At 43.4% G+C, this 21,392-nt stretch overlaps 2 protein-coding genes across 5 annotated transcripts; both read right to left on the minus strand.

Annotated features, from left to right (window-relative positions):
- Positions 1-984: 984 nt before the first annotated feature.
- tulp3 (TUB like protein 3) lies at positions 985-18,903 on the minus strand. Of its 4 annotated transcripts, XM_046379791.1 has the most exons (13): positions 18,763-18,781; positions 12,485-12,526; positions 10,395-10,446; positions 9,880-9,987; positions 6,702-6,864; positions 5,998-6,216; positions 3,589-3,722; positions 3,298-3,489; positions 3,015-3,127; positions 2,566-2,683; positions 2,370-2,468; positions 2,073-2,244; positions 985-1,969 (listed from the first exon to the last, which is right to left on the minus strand). In XM_046379791.1, the coding sequence occupies exons 5-13, from the start codon at positions 6,814-6,816 to the stop codon at positions 1,836-1,838; spliced, it is 1,296 nt and encodes a 431-aa protein (XP_046235747.1). In that variant the 5' UTR covers positions 6,817-6,864; positions 9,880-9,987; positions 10,395-10,446; positions 12,485-12,526; positions 18,763-18,781; the 3' UTR covers positions 985-1,835. The 4 variants fall into 4 exon arrangements, with proteins under 4 accessions (XP_046235747.1, XP_046235745.1, XP_046235744.1 ...); XM_046379789.1 differs by lacking the exon at positions 9,880-9,987 and having other exon boundaries at positions 18,763-18,903; XM_046379788.1 differs by lacking the exons at positions 9,880-9,987; positions 18,763-18,781 and adding an exon at positions 14,979-16,015.
- A 417-nt stretch (positions 18,904-19,320) lies between these two features.
- On the minus strand, positions 19,321-21,363 carry rhno1 (RAD9-HUS1-RAD1 interacting nuclear orphan 1). The gene is made up of 3 exons (XM_046379794.1): positions 21,206-21,363; positions 20,857-21,044; positions 19,321-20,694 (listed from the first exon to the last, which is right to left on the minus strand). Exons 2-3 carry the CDS (start codon positions 21,019-21,021, stop codon positions 19,960-19,962), a joined length of 900 nt encoding a protein of 299 aa, XP_046235750.1. The 5' UTR covers positions 21,022-21,044; positions 21,206-21,363; the 3' UTR covers positions 19,321-19,959.
- Between the last annotated feature and the right edge of the window lie 29 nt (positions 21,364-21,392).

Below are 21,392 nucleotides of genomic sequence, written 5' to 3' on the forward strand. Positions count from 1 at the left end.
CGCTGTTAGGTTTGCATCGGTTTAAAATGCGGCCATAACGCTGACTGCGTGTTTGACTGGAATGTGTTTCACCGCAGTTTTAGTAAAAGCATATATATTTAAAAATATTTTCAATAAATGTTTTTCTCTTCAAAAAACTCCATTGCACACAAAATGACAAAGCAGGCCTTTCATCAGTTCCTGGCACAATGCCCAACTAACCAGGTATTTGAATCTGTTTGCATGTTACTGAGGATTTCTGTGCAGTAAACATCATATAGAAAGAATTGCAGCTGCTCCTGAAAAGCAGCTTCAGCAGGACGTCCCACCGATCACTTTTTCTTTAAAGCATCCACATTAGAGCGACTTCCGATTCTGATTCAGTCAGTGTAGCGCTGTGTTTACAGTTGGTTTTGTAGCGAGAATTACTCTCAACATGCGTGTAGTCTATCAGCATTTTCAGTTCTGTTCTCACTGTCCTGCACAGACACACAGTGCATCAATTAACAAAATATCCAGGACATTTAACAATAACAGAAAGCCATATAAAGGATAGGATAGGATTCATTTTCCCTTAAGCTTTCCCTTTAATTAAGGAGGAGATGAGATGAAGAGGCACAGGCAGTAAAATATTTGAAGCTCTCCAGCGGACAAAAAGTGGGCTGGACAAACTTGGCTCCAACTCCATCTCAGCTCAATAAACTGTCCCTTGTCCTCATTTCATTTCTTACCGTTTTGCTTCATAGAAATGTCTTTGTCTGTGCACTAATGAAAATATAAGCTCTGTCTAGCGTATTGATGCTTAACTCATATCCATTATTTGTCAAAATCCGTATCCTGAAAAGGCATTTAGTATTTCATGTTCAAAGACAGAATATATCACACAAGAGGACATGGCATTGTATATACATTGATCACTGCCTTAAATGATCAAGTGATGAGCAGCTGCTTCACTTTGCCCCCAGACAACACCTGGCGGAAAACTGCACTCACTTAGTGTTTTTCTTTTTCTCATGATCATCCAACAACTTTTTATGACACAGAAAAGCCACGGTCACAAGTTAAAAATTACACTTATTCACAAAAGAAAAGCACAAAAACCATAACACAGGCCTGCTCGGAGTAATACACCTTCCACACAACAATAAAACAAGGAATGACCACATGATAAAAAAGAATGACGTCAAAGTTAGTTATAAGCAGCTGGCAGATGAAGCCACAAAGCCACATTTAGAGACGTAAACAAGACTGAAATTTTGGAGCCAAGCCGGCGCCGAGCGATGCTAACCAGCCGTTAATCACCGGAAAAGATTGTTCGATTTGTGAAAAACAGAAAACAACTTTGCTTTTCTTTGTTCCTGAATAACTCGAGGATTTGGCCTGAGGGTGGCGCCAGAGGAGAGGCCATGTTGTTGTGTAATTCCAAATGCTTCATGCAGTTAAATGACATCTTAAAGCCACGACGTTAGCGTAGCAAAAAGCACTGAGTGAAATCCAATTCAAAGGCGACAGAAGCAACAGAAAATATCTCACTGCCGTTCAAACAATGGCAGAGTCAGATGTCTGACGAGAGATGAGCGTTTTGCTTTGTCTCTTCCCTTTAGGTGTGCACACATACACTGTACAAAAAAAGTGATAATGAAATGACCCCATTAAAACGGCTTAAAAAAGCTACCGCACAGGAGGGTTGTTGGATCGGCCAACGGAGCACCAACATAAGCATCCTCCTTTTTTTTTAAAAACCTCATATTTGTTTCTTAACTTCTGTGCTTCTTCTGCTTCCAAGCAGCCCCAGCGAGAAGAGATCTGAGGGAGGACGGGAAAGGTGGTGGTGGTCAGGAAGCAAAACGCGCGGTTCATTCACATGCCAGCTTGCTGTCAAAGCTCGACAGGCCGATGGCAAAGGCTTGGAGGGCGCACATGGGATAGTTGTAATCCAGAGTGAAGATGTCCTCTGCCACTCTGCCAAACTGCATGACGATGTAGTCAGCTAGAGTCCGGGGAGAACAGAAGACAGCATCGCTGTAAGAAAGTGCAGTGAATGTGTGGAACAGAGAGGACAAAACGGGGACTAGCGAGAGGGGGTTACTTACGGTCGTTGTCGTGAACTATCTGAAAGTTTTTGACTGAAGCTTGGGTCACGCGGCCGTGAAAGTTCAGCACGTAAGACTGAGTGTCATCGTTCCACACCGGCGCCTTATTGTGCAACTCGATCAGGTTGTCCAGTGAGTGATTCTGCCACCTGCTCAGGAGGCTCTCCTGCTCCTGTGATCAAACACACAACACATACAAATGAAATAAAATCTCACTAAATGCAGAATGTTTAAAGCATGTGTTCTTGCAGCACTCAAATCTCAAGCACCGCACGGTCCCAGGAACATCGGACTCACATTCTGAGGCCTCACGGGGACTCTTTCAAAACTCATGTTCATGCCAGGGATGATTACAGTCATCTTACGTGGTCCTTTGAATCCCAGCACGTTGGTTTCCTGCCAAACAGTAAAAGAGAGTGTAACCGGTTCATTGTTGTGAATGAGCAGGGGGACGCAGTGTGTGTGTGTGTGTGTGTGCGTGCCGTTCACTCACATAGCAGATGGCAGCCAGCTCCTGTCGCGTGTTGCTCTCTTCCAGCAGCGCCCCGGGGTTCTTGCAGGGATTGGTGCCGTTGTCGTACACTGTGAATTTGGTGCCCATGAGGTTGGACCTGGTAGAATACACATTGGCGATGAAATGTTCACACCATTTCACATTCGTCAGCTGCTGGCAGCGTTTCTAACATCCGAGGCATGTGGAGCGGCGACGGCGCTGTGCTTTGAAGCATTTACTGAGAGCTGCTGGTACGTGTCCAAAACCTGAGCTTTAGTATGATTTGTACCAGCAGCTGTTTGTCACATGTGGATTGTGTAATTTGTAATTAAAATTTTAAGGAGGATTTTACACAGAATTCAGTTTGACCTTGTTGATGTAAATTCAGGTATGCTGTCGACAAATGGCAGCAACAATGCAGGTACCAGCAGATCTAAGAGTGATTTTACCTCAGTTTCCCGATGAAGCTCTCTCCCTCTCGCGACAAATCAGTGGCATCCACTGAAATAAGGTAGTTGGACGTCTTACTCTTCTTCCTCTTCCTTCCTGCCAGCAAAAACACCTGGAAAGAGAGACGGAAATAAATGAAAAATGTATTTATGTCCATACTGTACACCGATGCTGAGAGGCTAATTCTCTAATCATCTAATTGGCTAATCATTTGGGTTCTCCAATGCCTTCCGATGACCCCACAGCACACACACACACACACACACACACACACACACTCACTCTCTTGCCATCCTCTCTCTCCATGTGCATGAAGTAGGTGGGGTAGAGGCCGCGGTCCATGCCCTTCTTGTCCCGGGTGATTCGACATTTCACAGTGACGCCGCGTGGAGCCGGACGAAAGACAAACTCCTCCAGATTGGCCACATCGATTAGTGCGCTGTCTGCTGTGGGCGATCCGGGGGTCACCACCTCCTGGGTGCGATGAATACATGAGAACATGAACTTTTAAGATTAGGATTTTACAGTCCACGTTAGAAGCTTCTCGGTGAGCGCATCTAATGGGCCACCCACCGGATTGTCCTTGCCGCTGGCGGCAGAGGCGGGTCTGGTGGTGTCTGTGTTAGAGGACAGAGAACGAGTCCGCTCCTCCTCCGCATCGTCCTCATGTTCGCTGGCTTCATCAAAGTTCATGCTGCCAGACAGACCTGGCGAGGGAGAAGAGGCGAAGGTGTGAGAGAGCTTTAATGATCCATGGAGGCCTTTACAATTTTCATGCTGGGAAGCTCATTTGCACAAGACAAGAGGAAAATGAATCTGAGAGGCTCGGTGTATGTTCCCAACCACAAAGGAACATCAAAGGCTTCATTTTATGTCTTTGGCTTTGGTACTAAAGTGCCCCTACGGTGCATTTCACAGTTTTTTTTGGTCTTTGATATCTGACAACTAATTTCTCAAGAACTGATGCAATACTTGAGCAATGGTTGATGCAGAAATAGTGCAATATACAGTTAAAATCTCTCCCTTTTATAATTCTCTGAAATTTTTAGCAAAGTATTTCTTTAATAGGAGGGAGATTCTTTGACAGCAAAAAAGAAGAAAGTGAACAAAGCCTTGAGAATGTAACTGAACCAATTAAAACTGCTTTGTACCAAACCGAGCAACATGATCGCTCAGTTAAGCTCTGCTCGGAACCCTACAGAAAGGTCACATTTGACTAGTGGCCTCAAATGGAGCCCTACCTGTCACAAACAATACATCTTTGTCTACGTCACTTTCTACATGGGTGAGATTAATGTCAAGAGATGAGGCTGAACGTCCCTCCCAGACTTGCATCTGTGTTCTTGTGAAGAGGCAGCGCCATGCAGTCATGCAGATGTAAAACGGGCCTAGCTGACTGCAGCCAGTCAAGACTGCTTGAGACATCTGTCTCTTTGTTGATAATTGGATTTATCAGCCAGGACGCAGCTCGTGGCAGCAGCTAGAGCCCATTTTAATGTGCTGTCTGATGACAGTGGTCCACCAGGGGGGAGATTTCCACACAGCTCTGTAGTGTTTAAGATGTGTAAAATTGGACATGTCTGTCTGTGATTCAAATTTAACTTGCGTTAATTACACGACAAGAAATGATAATAATGCGGTCGGTCAGACGTGATGCGTAAGTATCTCTTATCGCTGTAATTCAATCTCCAGCTTTGAAGTGAATACGGTAAATAAAAGGCGTCTAACACACACAAAAGAGACATTCTGACACTTCCTCCTTCTACCAGCATGTCATGGGCAGGTTAGAGATCAGGGGGAGTGGGACAACACTGGCCAAAGCAATTCTAAACAAGAAATATAATGTGACCCAGTGCTTAGACTGGGGTTTTTAAGAGCAATGGGGCCAGGATATGCAGCTACACCTGAGAGAGTGAGAAGCATCGAGACAGGCAGCTTGCGAATGTTAGCATCCCTCTAACAGTGACTCCAGGGCTCCAATTAAAACGCAGAGCAAAGTTGTGTGAGCCAGTGGCTTATGAAATCAACCATCTGGAAATGTCAGAGAGGACTCATAATGGGCTAAGCAACGACCTGCTGAAAAAAAAAAAAAAATGAAAAAAGACACACATCCACATAATAATTACCGCATAGCACAGACGGCCAAAAAAGCAAATCTTGGCTGAATGAGCTGATCAAATATGAATGTACCTCAGAATGGTCTATTTCTTCCGTTTCCTCAGGGGCTGGGTATTAATGCAAAGACAGAGAGCCAAAAATACCTGCTGAAGGTCCCGAGGACATATTCCCCTGCTAAACTGGGCTGACATTAACAATGAGGGCTTGCATTATTGAGAAGGACAATGACATTTGTTACTACGGCACACTGAAGCCCAGGAGAAAAGAGCTGCTTTTGATCACTTGACCCATGATTGAGCTGTGGCTCTGCAATGCTAACATTGTGTTACCTTTGACCTTATTGCTTTAAAAGAAAGTTAACATGTTTTTACTGTGGACGAACTTGTTCTGGCTTCACAGTAGCAGTTGGATGTGAGGAGTGCACCATCCACTCTGGGCTAGATTTTAGTACATGTTCCATAAACTTTTAAAATCCCTGCCAGCTGGCTGATGAGTGTGGGTGGCAGACGCTGTAATGATGCCACAGATGAGCACTGCGGTATGAACAATGCCCTGGTCTATTATTAAAAGACCCATTTCTCACTGCGTCGCCATCAATCGCCCCACCATCTGCATACGTACTCCATACTACAGCAGCAGAGTGCTAAATGTCAGGAAGTCCGATTTAATAATTGCTGCTAATCTGGAGTGATTTACAACTAAAGCTACATTAACACACGCTGAATATAGCAGCAGGCTACACGCAACAAAAACACACTATCATTTTGGTTAAGTGGCGAAGAGAGAAATCAGTTGATGAGAGGAAGCAGGAGAGGAGGGATGAAGAGGGGAATGAGAACAGATGAGTACTGTAAGAACAGTCACCTTGTTTCTGCAGTAACTCGTGGATATCTGTCTTGGGCTCCAGCAGCGTCACAGTGTCTCCATCCCTCTCAGGTTCCTCGGCAGTGGGCGACAGGGACTGAGGCTGTATCTGGGACTGGGACTGGGACTGGGACTGGGACTGGCTTGATGACAGAATTTGGATTTTCATTCCCAGATCAGGGGCTTCTGAGCCCAAAAAAGCTGCTGGGCCATCAATACCTACAGCAGGGGATGACAGATGACAGAAAGGTACCACAGATGTAAGGATGCTGTGATACTGTGTGTCTGTGTCCAAGCTCTGCTGGACCTGAGTCACATTTACTGAAAAGCAGCACTGAGTTTCTATGAAGCTGTGTTTCCACCTGATGTATTCAGATCTTTTTAGATTCAGATCTTCAGCTTGTCAGCCTCTCTACCAGGCAAATCAGTCCACTGACACACGAGAAAGCAGTTTTCACACATCAAACATAAATGATTTTGCTGCTGCAAATTTTAAAAACTGGTGGCTGAAATAAAACGATGCGTGTAATCAGAAATCAGAAATTTTCTGCACTTACAAGCCTCTAGATCTCACCAAGATCTGTCCTAGCACATGATCCTATTTGATTTTGAACAAATAAAATACACTCAAACACATAATTCCCCTCCTTCATCTTCCACACGGAACGTAGCACATGACCTGCAACATAAAAACAGCTCCTCACCATCCATGATGACATCGTTGGTAATACTGAGTTGGGACTCTACCAGAGGGGCCTGCTCCTCACCGCGCCGTGTCCTGGAGCGCCGGGGCCGAGCCTCTGTGTTGGGCTGAACCATCAGAGGTTCCTGACGCTTCCTTCGCTGCTTCTGCTCCAGCAATGCCCTCTGTGGCCCAAACAAGGGAGGGGAAATGGCGTGAAACCTCATTCTATGTATAAATGTGCTGACTTCCATGACACGTGACCGGAAAATTCCTGCATTTATATATGAGCCTTCGATTAAATGTTACTAGAGGTTGAGAACATTTGGTCAAGCAACACATGTGCACTCAATGAGCTGAGGGTAATTTCATTAGTATGTATTACGTGCTGAGTATGTATTAAGTCCAGCTGAGTCTGATGGGAAATTGGTTAGTATTTTGAGAGTACTGGACAACTGAAAATTTGCCAGCGGAAGACGAGAAAGCATCAGAAAAGTCATTCATCCTCTGGGATCATGAATGTCTGTACAAAACTACATCGAAATCTATCTAATGTTTAAGATACTTTACTTTGGACAACACTGAACCACAGCACTCGCACGGCTAAACAGCAGTCTCAGCTGGACGAGTCACATGACAACACAGTGTTCAGATCCCCTGGTCCTACAGCAGGAGGAAAGGGGGCTGCATCCTCTTAAGGCCAATTAGACAGCAGGATTAATTCTTGCACAGCTACATGATAGAATATATGACTCAATGTAAATAAAAATACGAAATACAGAAAGTGCAATGAATTAGTTCAATGGATAGCTGGTGTTATGCTGTATTGAAGAATGAGCAATAGTCCAGTCAACAAAGTCATCATCAGTTTTCCTCGACTGGTGTGGCATAGCATACAGTGATTTGTGATGAAGTTTCAGTTAAGTCAGACAATTCATCCTGGTAATGTTGTGTCCCCCCCCAGGACTCCCCCAAGCCTCTGTGGTCAAAGCAGCCCGTGGGTTACGCAAGCGCCTTAATTAGCGCATCAAATGCACAACAACGAGTCCTGTTTAGTGATGCTATTTAGTGAGCTGGAAGAGACCAGAAGGCCTTGTTTCATATTTGACCAAAAAGCTTTCATAACTCACTGAGAGTAACTCTAAGAAATCTGTCTCTCTGGTTCATTCCTTCTGCAGCAGCATCTGCAGCCACTGCCATGACTTCTGAGCAAAAAAGTGGATCAGTGTGAAACAACAATCTCTGCGAGCGCAAAGAGGCATTGAGTGCATTGACACCAGATGGGAAAATATAGCTCAATGACCCCAGTAATCACATGAGCATGAGAGGGAAGGAAAGAAATAAGTAAAAAGATGTTCAAGCAATAGAAGAGAAGAAGAGTAGAAGTGTTTGATGGGCCTGAGAGCTTAATAAACTGGAGCTAGACGTGTTTTATCATTTCAAAGGGCTCTGCTTTAAGAGGAAAAGGATTTGCATACTCACTTTATGGCTATAAATAAAGGCGACAAATGAATAAAACATAAGGCAGGATTATCACAATGAACATCATTACTGTTTGTGCCATGAATGGATGTGCAAATATTAGCAAATTTCGAGATGCATTACAACGGTGATGGAGAGAAAAAAAACCACAGAGGACTCCTGATGGTGAATGTGTATGTAAAAGTGAATCGGGCCTCAAGCTGTTTTGAATTTTGACATTGCATGATGTGACTTATTCTGCATTTTGTCAACGTACTGACAGCTGAATAACGTCAAACTGCATCAGAACCAACTGAACACGACACTTAAACAAAGGTTTAATGACTTCTTAAGATTGATTTTTGTCGGCACTGTCAGCCTACACTCTGAACTTGTTCTTCATATAATCAAAGTTTGACCAGTTCATGTTGCCTTTCCTTCAAGCTGCTATTTTAAGATAAACTATTTTTGCACTCCATTGTGTTGTAAAGTCCCGGTACTTGTCATTTTGAGACCAGGATGTGACTTCATGCGGTCTTTCCTGTATCAGGCAAAACATGAGAAGAAGTAAGCATTCATCTAACTGGAGGATACATAGTGTATATTAATGTCTTTGCAAAGCCAAATCTGACAAAAAAAAATGGATATAGTCAGAGAGAGAACACTGGGTCGATTTTCATCTCTGTTTCCCATTTCAGACAGACATTTGTCACTCATTGGACAAATGACGAGAAAATATATGAGGAAAATAAGAATTAGATGCTACTAACCCGCTCCATTGACATCCTGAACAAGAGTGAGCCAAAGTTAACAGTTCGTTCTATATAAAAAACACCACAAGTCCCATTTGTCTTGACGGTCAGATGAAACTACGTTCTTCTCCAAAGAGCAGCACTCCTGCTGGGCAAGACTCCCCGTCCCTCATTCCTCTCCTGGAGTTTGAAATCGATAAAACAACAGCCTCCTCTGCACTATGTGGTCTCCTCTGACAGGAAAAAAAGGTCCGTCTCTCTGGCAAACGCTGAGCGCCAGTGTGTGTGTGTGTGTGTGTGCGTGTGTGTGTACGCAAGGCCAGCGTTGCTAACTGAATAAGCAGTCATTAGCACTCCAGCGAGTGAGAGAGAGAGAGAGAGACAGAGAGAAAAACAGAGAGAGACAGAGAGAGAGAGAGAGAGAGAGAGACAGAGAGATAGAGAGACAGATAGAGAGAGAGAGAGAGAGAGAGGGAGAGAGAGAGAGAGGGAGAGAGAGAGAGAGAGAGAGAGAGAGAGAGAGAGAGAGAGAGAGAGAGAGAGAGACAGATAGAGAGCAAGAGGCAGAGAGAAAGACAGGGAGAGAGACAGAGAGAGAGAGAGACAGACAGAGAGAAAGAGAGAGAGATACAGAGAGGTGCTCAAAGTGAGATATGGTCACAGCCATGGGGCTCTGAGTATTATAATGGTCTGAATGGTTCACACTGAACTGAGTGAAAACACAACAAAAAGATGATGTGACTTCTTATCGATTAATATTTACGTATTTCCATAACCTGCATGTGACCCTCTGGGCGTTTGTAGACACATATTTGTCCTTGAGTTATGTAAGAGCAGAAGATCCTCAAGTGAAGCAAGTTGGACTCAGCTGAAAGTGTGCTGCACTGAGCCACAGTGGGGCCATGACACACACACACACACACACACACACACACTCACAAAGCCAGCAACCCTGCACTAAATCCTTTTCTCTCTCTTTGAACTCACCAATCTGGCCCTCCTGTTCCTTTCTGCCTAGTGTGTGAGATAGTGGAGCTCACAGCTTAAATCAAAGCTCTGCACTGCAGCTCTTCAGCAAGCTTTAGGATGGGGATTCTTGCAGAGGTGCAGGTTGAAAAGAGAACACGTGTGCGACAGAAGAAGCGCTTTGTCAGGTAATGGCTGGATAAAAGAAAACAATCTGTGCCACGAGCAAGTAAGCATTAAAATTCCAAGTGACTGGGCAGGTGAAAGGCAGGAGATTTCCACGCTAACAACATTAATCCCTAAACTGCATGGTGCTGCAGTGATGTTGGAGCCACTCCTGCCAACAGCAGGCACCCCTGAGTGACACCGGAGTGGCATCTCAGCCCTTAAATTTTACATGCAAAATCTTGGCAGGTGCTTACAAAGACAACAGGTTGGCTCTCAACCTAAAACAAAGCGTGTGTGTGAGTAGAGAGCTGTCAAAGCAACTGTCAGAAAGTGTGTTGCTCATTTGTGAGTGCAGCTTGGCTTCCTACCTGTTTTTCCAGCTTCTGCTGCATAAGACTGGAACTGTCATCTTCAATGGCACTACAGAGACAAAGAAGAGTTAGAGATCTCACACAGCACCTACACCAAATCTGATTTTCCTTATCAAGTCAGACACTAAAGACTTTGCGTCCTGTGCTGTCTTCTCTGAAATAAAACAATGAAGGCATTAATAGGGTTTAGCAACAACAACCTAAAACCAAGTAATGACAAATCTACAGGCTATAAAGTGACCTTCTGAACCTGTTGGAGACACATGCTGGGAACTCATTCTCTGAGCGAGAAAAAGAAAAAAAAACGAAAGCAAGTTTGTGAAAGAAAGGGAAAGGAGCAAGAAAATTTAAACGGACAAAGCTCCAGCTGAGAGAATGCCTTGCGGTCTGGGTCCTCTGGGCATTCACCCTGGACACCTATGTGAGGGGACCAGGCACGTGTTGCTTGGCTACCGTGAGGAAAGAGAAGGGCAGCAGCAGGAGTCTGTACCTGCAGTATTTCTGTGAAACATACACACACGCATGCTGATGTGATGTGTGGGCCATTTCTCACTTCTTTCATCTTTTCCTGTTTTCCTGTCAGGCACATCTTTAAACATCAAACATTCTGCTGGGCTGAAATTAGTTTTTTTTTTTTTTTATGTATACGGAAAAGGATTAAGGGAAGTCTTCAAATCTCTTCATCAGGAAACCTCATCAGATACTCGACTCGCTCATTTTCACTGCCGATTTCCATCTCCCTCGGTCGCTCACATCCTTCTCACGGCTCTCATGTGTACTTGATGACACACTACTTAAGGGCCTCGATCTCATCTGTGAAGGACAGTGACTGAATGACTGAATGTCAGGGTGACGAGTTCCGGAAACCCATTTAAACCAAAAAGAACTCAAGCTCTTTAATAAGCTTTTATTAAGCCTGGCTTTTATGAACATCCTCATCTGCAGGCCAACGGCCTGCGTTTGCTTGAGTCGTGATCTGTCGATTCCGCGTCAAAATGACTCATCCCGTACCCGTGTGTCACATTAACGCTCATACATCCTTCTCCATGTAGCCCTCACTGTTGACATTTGCAAACACATGGGTCCCCTGGGAGGCCACCTGGGAGCAGGTGCTGGTGACAGAGAGGAGGGCTGGAGTGTGGAGGGTGGTGGTAGATTTTAATTACACATAAGGGACTGTCACTTAGGATGGTGAGGAAAGAGATGGGTGAAAGTCGTGAAGGTGAACTAAACGCTAAGCACTGGGAGAAGTCACCGTAGTCTGCTGGTTAGGAAACTGTTACTGAAGGACTGCAGCCTTAAAAAAACGTTTGTCTCAGACTAATGCGACTGTGTCCAGTAACGAGACCAGCACATAAATAACTCTGATTAAAATGTTTACTTAGATTTCCCCTCAGGCTGTGTTATTGATCACGCTGTTTCCATGCCACAAAGCACAGTCTGATTAATGGCTGAAGAAACACCCACTACATAACATTACAAAATCAGACTTTTTCACGGCGTCTTCAACCTTAAACACAATCTTTTATTTGTATCGGTACTGTATGTACTTTTTATGGTAGCTTCCATGTACTGTTGTAAAGCGTGTCAAACAAAGAAATGTCACACAGAAATTATGACTGTTTGCAGCTTAGATGTGCAATCATAAGAGACTTCTGAACATCTTTGACACGTCGTGAAGCAGTTTGATTGCCATGTGTCCAAACAGTTGTGAAGATTTGTTGTTTTTCTCTGTTTTCTATCATTTTAAACTGAATACCTTTGGGTTAATAATCTGCACTCAAGGAGATTGTAATGTGCATTTTTTGGGGGGTTTTTCTGTGATTTTATTTAATTCATTTATTCATTCATGAATATATGTTAATCAAAAATGAAAATAATTTAGTTGTGGCCTTGATCCACGGAACAACAATACGCTCAGTGTAATGTTTTTGTAATGTTTACTATGGTTTAGTGGCAGAGCATCTTAATCAAAAATCATTTGTTAACCAGGAAATTGAAGTCACAGAAATGAGAATGTTTTCTGATAGTATGGTTGTGTGTGTGTGTGTGTGTGTGTGTTTATGGGTGAGTGTATTGCTGCTTACCTTGATGTTGAGTTAGAGGAGAAACTGGCAGAGCTGGAGGGTCTTCGGGGAAAACGGCAATTTGGCACCAGCATCAAAAGGACAGATGGAAAAATGTGAAAATTGGTGCAGCAACAAGATCAAAAACTAACAAGAACGGATTTCATGTGGTGTTTTTACTGGTTGATTTGAGACTTGAATGAAACAAGAAAGCTTTTGCAGTCAACTACAGACACTGTGCTTTAGGCAGACAATAATTACTTGATAAAGTCAAGCTGATAATGAGGACAGAAGACAGCTACACAACAGGTGCAGCACGAGATAAAAGACATCCTTCACAGTATTGTCGTTAATACTTCAATCTTCTGGAGGTTGAGAGAATGTCATCTACCACAAATGTTATTGGAAAACACGCACACACACTTGGAGAGTGCCTCATCATAGCTGTGAGTGATCAATGTTTCATTAGTCCATCACAGCTTGGGTGACAAGAGAAGGACACGCCACTGTTGTCCCTTCCTTGTGTGTCAGACTGAGGTAACCATGGAGATTTCAGCTCCGTCAGCTGCGCACCTCCACCAGCATTGATTAAAAACCTGCAGCCAGTTCTTGGACGTCGCTGTAATTGGAGGTCTTAGCACTGTGCTGTAAAGATTTACAGACTGACAGAGGGAAGGGTCTGCTGGGGCGTGTAATTTGTTTGGAGGCGCACAACAACATCAAAACATTTATGGGCATGAACATTTGGTGGGAGGCTTTTGGGAGGCAACAACAAAGATAAAATCTGACTAACATAATTTTATTGCACTAAATAATGTAATGGTAATAACTGCCTATCACACCACTGGTGATTTAGGGCGCAAAAGTTGACTAGTAACTGGAGGAAAATATCATAAATCAGTTGAAAATATCAAAGCCATTAAGAAATTGCATGGCATTAACCAGAGGGATCTTACATGCAGTCTATTTTGGCTGTTGTTCCTTTTAATGAAAGGCCGTTGCCACTTCGAAAGGGAATGTGAAAGTTGAATGAGCATAATTTAATTTCTGTCCTGCCACAGGCAATTCAGCTTCAAACTTAGAGAGCACACAGCATAAGAGGAAGATTGATAAGATTAAATGCTTATTTCCCTGTGGGTCAGTGCATGGCAGGCAGAGAAAACTGAAAAAAATGTCTAAAGAATGAAAGGCGGACAAGCATAGTGCTTGTTGTCTTCCGTTGTGAGGCTAGGCTAGGCTAGGTGGCATCTCGCGGACTTTAACTCTTAACCTGCATAGTTAATTTAAGCAAAACTGGTCAGTCACAACCAGTTACAACACCGTAAACACTGAGAAGCTTGTTTACAACTGGACAAGCATAGAACAGTGCAGTTTATCCCTCTGCACGTACAGCTGCTGAGCACCGGCGTGATGTTACCAAACCAAACCTGGCAACCTCGCTGTTAAGGCAAGAAACTGGGCAGCCTGGATGTTGTTTGCCAAAAAACATAGCAAGTGAACTGTTATCTGCTGTTCTCTTTTCTCTGCATCACTTTGCACACCTACAGAGTTTTTATAGGGAGATGGACGTTTCTGTTCTTGTCTACTTAACACTGTTGCTGTGGCTGATAATACGAATTTCCTTAACAAGTGCAGTGTCCACACCCTCTGATACATTAGGTGGTGGAATGGACCTTCAAAGTTGCAAACTGTTAATTAGCAAAATTCAGCCAGTCGATGGCCCCCCCTTGTCTTTTAGATGTGCCAGTGGAAGAAAAATAAAAGAAGAAGAAACACAGCACACTGTTGTCATGCTCAGTGTCACGCTTCTTAAATCCTTGAGTGCCCCAAGGATATCTAAATGCAATGAACAAACTTTAGCTAAAATCTTAACAAACTGGATCACTGTTTAAGGCAAAAACTTTAAGAGTACAAATTACATACAGTACACAATACCAGTATTATATCTGAATCTAAACTTTACTGAGCCTTGATGAAGAAAGAGGACACATTTAACAGTCATAGCCATTTCAGCTGTTTGAGTAATCAGTTGGACGGATATTCTAAGCACATCCTTTGTTACGTGAGTGTTCCAATCAACCAGCCAACAGCATAGGAAAAAAACAAAAAGGAAACGAGTCGGACACACACGCACACACACACGTAAATCATCAACTCTGGTTACAGCACAGTCACAGAACGATGCTCTGAATAAGTAACGACATGGTGGCAGAAACATGAGCGAGAGGCACATCTTTGACTGCAGCTCAGCCATTCAGCTGGCCAGAGGGATGGCTGGAAGAAACATTATAGTGGCGCTGACCTCTGTCCTGGCACAGGCCACTCTGGAGTTCTCAATCCTGAGCAGCCAATACAGCTTGAGGAACTAGAGCACGAATGTGCTGGTCCGCGTACACATGTGTGTTTACAAAAAAAAATATGCAAGTCTTGGAGAGCAGACAGAGGAGGTTATTTTCAAACAACTGCCTCTATAGTGCCCAGATCGTGATATATGAGTGCCTGTGTGTGCGTCTACCTGTATGACCAGCGGCTGTAGACAGGCTGAGATCCCCCGTTTTTTACAGTGTCCATGGAGGCAGCTGCAGGAATGCTAGTCCAGGGCTCTTCTATCTACAGTACCACAAAAATCTTCGTCTACACTAGAGCTCAGAGTTGCTGTGCAGTCCTACCCAGCAGTAAGCCCTGCAGGCTCCAACATCTCTGCTATTATGTGGCTGAGAAAGAGTAGCTACATCCCACCCAGGGGAGTGACAGCAACCAGTGCCCAGGCAGACTGAGGTTGGGAGGCTTGGGGCTGTTACCATGACTTCACACTTCAGGCAACGCACAAGGACTCGGCAGGGGATCTGGGTATGAAAGTGACAGGCCGAGATGCTAGTGTTGCAAAGATCAACTATAACAGCACAAAATCTGGAGCTTCTAAAAATGAGAATAGTTGCTATCACCCAAGTTCCCTTATTTCACTGACCGACTACTTTCCGGTAACTATCTGAAAGACTCAGCAATCAGACGCGGCTCATTTCCTCTGATTCATAAGGGTGACTCCACATATGTCAAGCCACAGATGTACATTCTGTCTGGCATCTCAGTTATATGCAATAGTTGGAATTTATCAAGCTTTAAATAGCCCAAACTTCTTCTGAACATTAATGCCCCGTCAACATTACTGGATTATGACAGTCTGACTCTCAGCTTAGGAGTAAGATGTTCCAGTCTGAGATCGTCCTGGCAATGCTGAAAAGCACATGCTGTTATAAAAAGGTAACTCAATAAACTCAAACCTATGGATTACCCTTTCTAAAAACAGACACGGTGTGAAGACCTTAATCTAGTTGCTAGGAAACCAGGTCCTCCCAATTATTTTTTTTCTGTGCCTATTTGCAAAAGCGAGGGAAAGAAAGCAGGGAAAAAACAAGGAGTATGTTTGTGTACGTTTGTCCTAAGAGACAGCAGTAAAATGGCATATAAGTCAACCCATGATAAGCAGGGGAATCATTCCACAGAGGGAGTAATTACTAAGCTGAAAACAAATGATGGAAATAAGCTACAAGAGTTGATAATAATACTATTTCCCCTGGGGACACCAAGGGACACACTTAACTCATGACTGTCCTACAGTGATGCTTTACTTTGTCTAGGCAGCCTTACAGAAATGGCAACTGCTCTTCTTTAAGTGTCTGGTGGCGAAAGAAACCACTTGGAACTGACCGTGCTGGCAATTTTGTTGCATGTGTGTTCAACTAAGGATGGGTTAAATGCAGAAGACAAATTCACATATATACATACAGTGTGTGTATGTAAAAATATATATACTGCCAATATAGCGATTCTTCTTCTTCTTCTTCTTCTTCTGTACACTGTGAAACTGTACTGTGCATGATGTTATGATGTTTTGCACTGCAATAACAGATGCCTTTGTGCCTGTGACTATGGTGGTAAGTCATATTATATATCTGTGCCCAGAATGAAAGCAAAGCCTCCACTATGGGTAATATGAGAGAGCTTTGGCACACCAAGCTTCAGTTATTAGCAGTAATAACCTCGGAGACTGTTATCCATCATTACCTTCTAGCTGATGATTGTAGGCTGATACTGAAAGCCTTTAGGTGCCGTTAAAGTACAGATGTCCCATTTCTAATTGAGGTTATGTGCTACATTCTTATCACTGGCTCTGGCAATGACAGTGTAGTGCAACAAAGAACCAGGAGACGTCATCAGCCTCCCACTTTCAACACCAGACTCATGTAAGCAGTCCTTCCAGCGCTATATTCATCATGCTGTTATGAAAACTGTCGATCCTCAGATGTGTCAGCTCTGCAAGCAGACTCGGTGATATGTAACCACTTCACTCTGTCAACTGAAACCAATTAAAGAGAAAGAGAGTAAATATTCAAGAGATCTTTGTTCTTAATAAATAAATACTGTTAATAGTAATAATACTTCTACCAATGATAAATAATAATTTGTGAGAGAGTAATAACAAGGCGACACAATGCAGAGAAAAGGCTTCTTATTCAACTATCTTTGAAGGTTGATCATTAAAGATGCTGAGTCAGCCATCTGTGAACTTTATCGCAAGCTGTCTGGGTTGGTTGACCCTCCAGAGCAGTGTGCATCACAGCTGGAGTGCTAATCAGGAATGAGTCCATTGCTGTGTCTAACATTCTTAAACTATCGCGGTTACAAAGCCAAGAGCTTTCCTTGTGTAAAATCACTGCATTTGTTAGACACCCGGGGGGAAAACAGGGTGATAGACATGCCAATGCATTTTCTAACTCATGAACCAACCAACGACCAGCACTATTCAGGTTGTGAATTTATGTAGGGCAAATATAATTTAAGAATAATTCCTGGATAAAGAAAGTCACATACAGTATTTGGCCGTGTGTGTGTCCGTGTGTCCGTGCCTTGAAAGGCAACCCCTGCCTACAAATGGGAAAAAAATCAAATAAGCAGACTGGGAGTGCGACAGGAAAGGGTGGGAGCTGCTTTGATTTTTATCTCCCTCCAAAATGAAAGCAGACCTCTGCTCAAGTGCTTGATATTGTGTGGCTTCCATCATGTACACACACACACACACACACACACACACACACACACACACACACACACACACACACACACACACATCACTCCTTTCCCCAACACCTGTTTGCATGATCAGCAGAGTGGACATCAGAAGAAACCTGGAGGACAGTGGTGCATTATGAGGAGATGAATTCTGAGACTGTACGTGTCTCCATCCAATCCCTGCTGTTGCTTTCAAGTGCCAGAAAAAAATCGTCATTTACGTTCGCTTACTGACTTTCTTAATTATTTAGTCATTAATGCATTAGGTCCGCTTTAGTTGCTCATTTTGGAGACGAGGACACGTAACTACCATACAGGAATGCTTTGACACTGAGCAGACACCAAAAGGGCATGCTCAAACACGGCATGCAAACATTTTCCCCATATCTCTCTTGCTCGACTGTATTCAAAGACAAACAGTCAGAGTGCCTGACTGGTGCTGCTACCACTACATCATTTGATACACTGTGATCAAACAGAGAGCGCTAGATTCCGTTTTGTCACCCCACACACCAAAACTCGACGCAATCCTACATACCTCGGGAGGTGCGGAGCAATTATTTTTTTAATCTAAATTGTTTCGACGAAAATAGTTAAGCAAATTGCTCGTCAAAATGCACAAAAAAAACAAGGCATTCCGGACATGTATCACCTAAACATATGTGGATCGGGTTTTCTATTAGTAACGTTAGATGACTTCGCTCACTGTCACTGAGGTCCATTTTCCAAACGCCCCACATCCAGGCTAATGGATACGTGGTTTATCAGCAAGCTACATATTAATAAAGCATGTTAGCCACTTGTGGTAGCTTTAATGTAGCGTCCCTTGATCCATTTCTTTCTTTCCTTTTCGACTGTTTTTCTAAGACGTTACAGCGATTTGTGACGCGATTCTGTGCTGTGACACCACGACCGTTAGTTTGCTCACTAGGCTTGACATTCATTGACCAAACATGCATAGTCAAAAAGATAAAGTTAGACACGGTAACTGTCATCCGTGTTTTTCTGCCAGCTGTGGAGTGTTATAGCTAGCTAGTTACCCACAGAAGCTAACGGTAGCTGCCCAAGCCCAGTCTGTACTGTAAGCAGTGGTGCCTTTATAAAAGTTGTGGGCGACAGTTAAGTTTTTCGGGCTACAGAAAACGGCGACTACGCCGACTAGCCTTTCATTCTACAGCTGGCCGAACAAATACCAACGTAACGTACACGTAATGTATATTTTACTTTACCTTATGCTGTAGTAACTCATGTTTATCCACGGTTGCTAAGGAAGATCCTCGTGCAGCAATAATTTTTGTGGACGCGGTTGAGAAGAACTCTGTATCTCGGTCCTTAGTTACCGAACGAACCAAGAACGGTCGCTCCTATTGGTCTGCAGATTACTTAGGTAAGAGTTGATTGGTGGACTTGTAGCAGAAGGGTGGAGAGCTGTCCTCATATAGAGTTTGCCTTTTTTTTTATCCCTTTTACCTTGAAATATGCAGTCGCTTTAATCCAAAGGTGCCTGGCAGCCATGAGAAACAACCCTATTGATAACCCACCGAAAAGATTAATATGAAAGGATTTGGTACTGTTACCAGCGGCTGCAAATAACGATGTCATTTCTCCCTAACATGGTCACAAACACCCATTTCTGAAAACATGCACCAAAATCTTTCCCCAGAGTGTTTGTTTAGAAGCGTATGAGTTTGTCTTCATTTTTATTAAATTGCAGAGAGAAATGTGTTCTTCTTTTGGGTTTCATTATTACTATTTATGGGCTGAAAGAAGTCCTAATAAAACAAGAATTCAGTAATGCTCTTTGGAGTTATACATTTATTTCTCTGTACTTTATACAACACATATGAAAGACAAAAGGGGATGTTAAGGTACATAGCGTTGCCAACTGTCTGCTTGCAAGCACCCTTGATTTTATTTCACAAGGTTTCAATTCATGGACAAAATTATGCAGCGTTTTGCTAAATGTTGGCCATATGATATCAATTACAGTCTATATGGATGCAACCTTTCTCATATATCTGCCATTAAAAAGCTGGAGCACAAAAATAACAATGTGTGTATTTTGTTATAGGTCACTGTATTGTCATTGTATATATGGACTGCCTGTGTTGATGTGCAACATAATCTGTTACTGTACTGTATAACTGGGGTCTGTCTAACCAAAAATCTCCCTCACAGAAACAGATTTCCACTGGGATATTGCAGTAATCGTTGTAATTTTGATTTGTTTATAACATGTTATTTCATATTGTGTAAATAGCCAGTGAACTGAAATGTCACAGTCACTTCAGTATGCAGCAGCTCCATTCAGTGCAATAAAAATAACTCATAGAAAGAGTTCGGATCCCAGAAGAGGTTCAACAAATAATCAATACATCTCCAATACTGCCATTTTTCTTTGCATCTCTTCTTACCAGCTCTTTACATCAGCTGTGAATTAAAACATCTGAATCAGAGAGATGGCCCCTCTCTTTTAACAACAACATCAAACCCCTCCTCCTCCTCCATGTCACCTTCAACCCATAATCCCTCTCTGGTGTGTCGGCCACCAAAATGTCAGGTGGCTGATTACATGGCGGTGTACATGACTGAGGCAGTAGCAAGTGTACAGAGGAGGGACTACCACTACCCCCTTCTTGTATCACTTTTGGAGTGTCCACATCAGGTGGTGGATTGATGGTTACCTCTGTGGTGCTAAACTCATTAGAGGCAGGTGTTGAAGCACCATCTCCTGGGATTCTGCATATCTCTGTCGCTTGAACACGGGGAGTTTCAGGTTGGTCGAAACGTCGGCTGGAGGATGCAGCACCATCCGAAACTCTCTCCGCATTTCTTTTTCTGACTGAAGTCGTCTGTCTCTTTGGCGTGTCAGAGTACCGCGCACTTGAAACGGTCCTTTTAATTTGGCAAGATCCCCGTGGTTGGTTTCCCTTGTCAGAAACAACAGCGCACTCTGTGGCTTTCTTTTGGTGTGTACACTTTGCTTGGTGAGATTGCTCTCTTGACCTTGTCTGAAACGTCAACGAGGGGAATTTGCACACGCTGGTTTTCCTCGACAGCTGACTGCAACTGTCAAGGATGCTTGTGGCGGTTTGGCATCTTCTCCTGCCTCGTCTCACTGGAGGTGAAGCTGCAAGTGAAATGTCAAACTGTGGGCTTACCTAAAAGATTAAAAACCACAGTAATCAAATGGATGAATGAAACTGGTGACATAACTGCACAGGAAGGTTATGTTCATCTGCACACAATTTAAGCTCCAACATTTAGTGTTGCTTAGAGCCATGCCACAACCCCGAAAGCGTTAGAAAATATTGAACACATACCCACGAATGAAGAGCTGATCCGCTGTGCTCTTCTTTCTCAGTGAAGAACTCTTTGGGGTTGAGAGCTGCTCTGACTTCAGGAACATTTTGGAGTTTGGCTCCACACGAAGCCCGCTGCAGGAACAGCAGGGGAGGCTTCTCTGTCTTTACGGCCTTACGGGGCATTAATACAAATCATTCCCGAAGACCTGATGGGAAATAAACATGACTAAATCAGTATAAATGTCTGACTCAAAAATCGGCCTTTTACCGCTCCCAGATCTAGTCTGTCTGGGATTCAGATGTCCACAGCCAACTTTTTACCTTTGAACGTTTTCACTTTTAGATAGTAGCCCGATATTGTACATACCTTAGTGTGGCACTTCACAAGACAAAGCCACCATAAAACGAATTATGTTTTTGTAGCCGTCTGTTATAAACTTCTTTTCTTGTCCGTCTTCTTGTTACTTATTATTTTCCGGTTCCACTGTCGTCGACTGGCATCGTGGTCCTTTGTCAAGCTGCTATTGGTGGACCTTTATACCACGTGATCAAAG

Source organism: Scatophagus argus, chromosome 22 (genome assembly GCF_020382885.2).
Source record: "Scatophagus argus isolate fScaArg1 chromosome 22, fScaArg1.pri, whole genome shotgun sequence".
In the NCBI taxonomy this organism is placed as follows: Eukaryota; Metazoa; Chordata; class Actinopteri; family Scatophagidae; genus Scatophagus; species Scatophagus argus.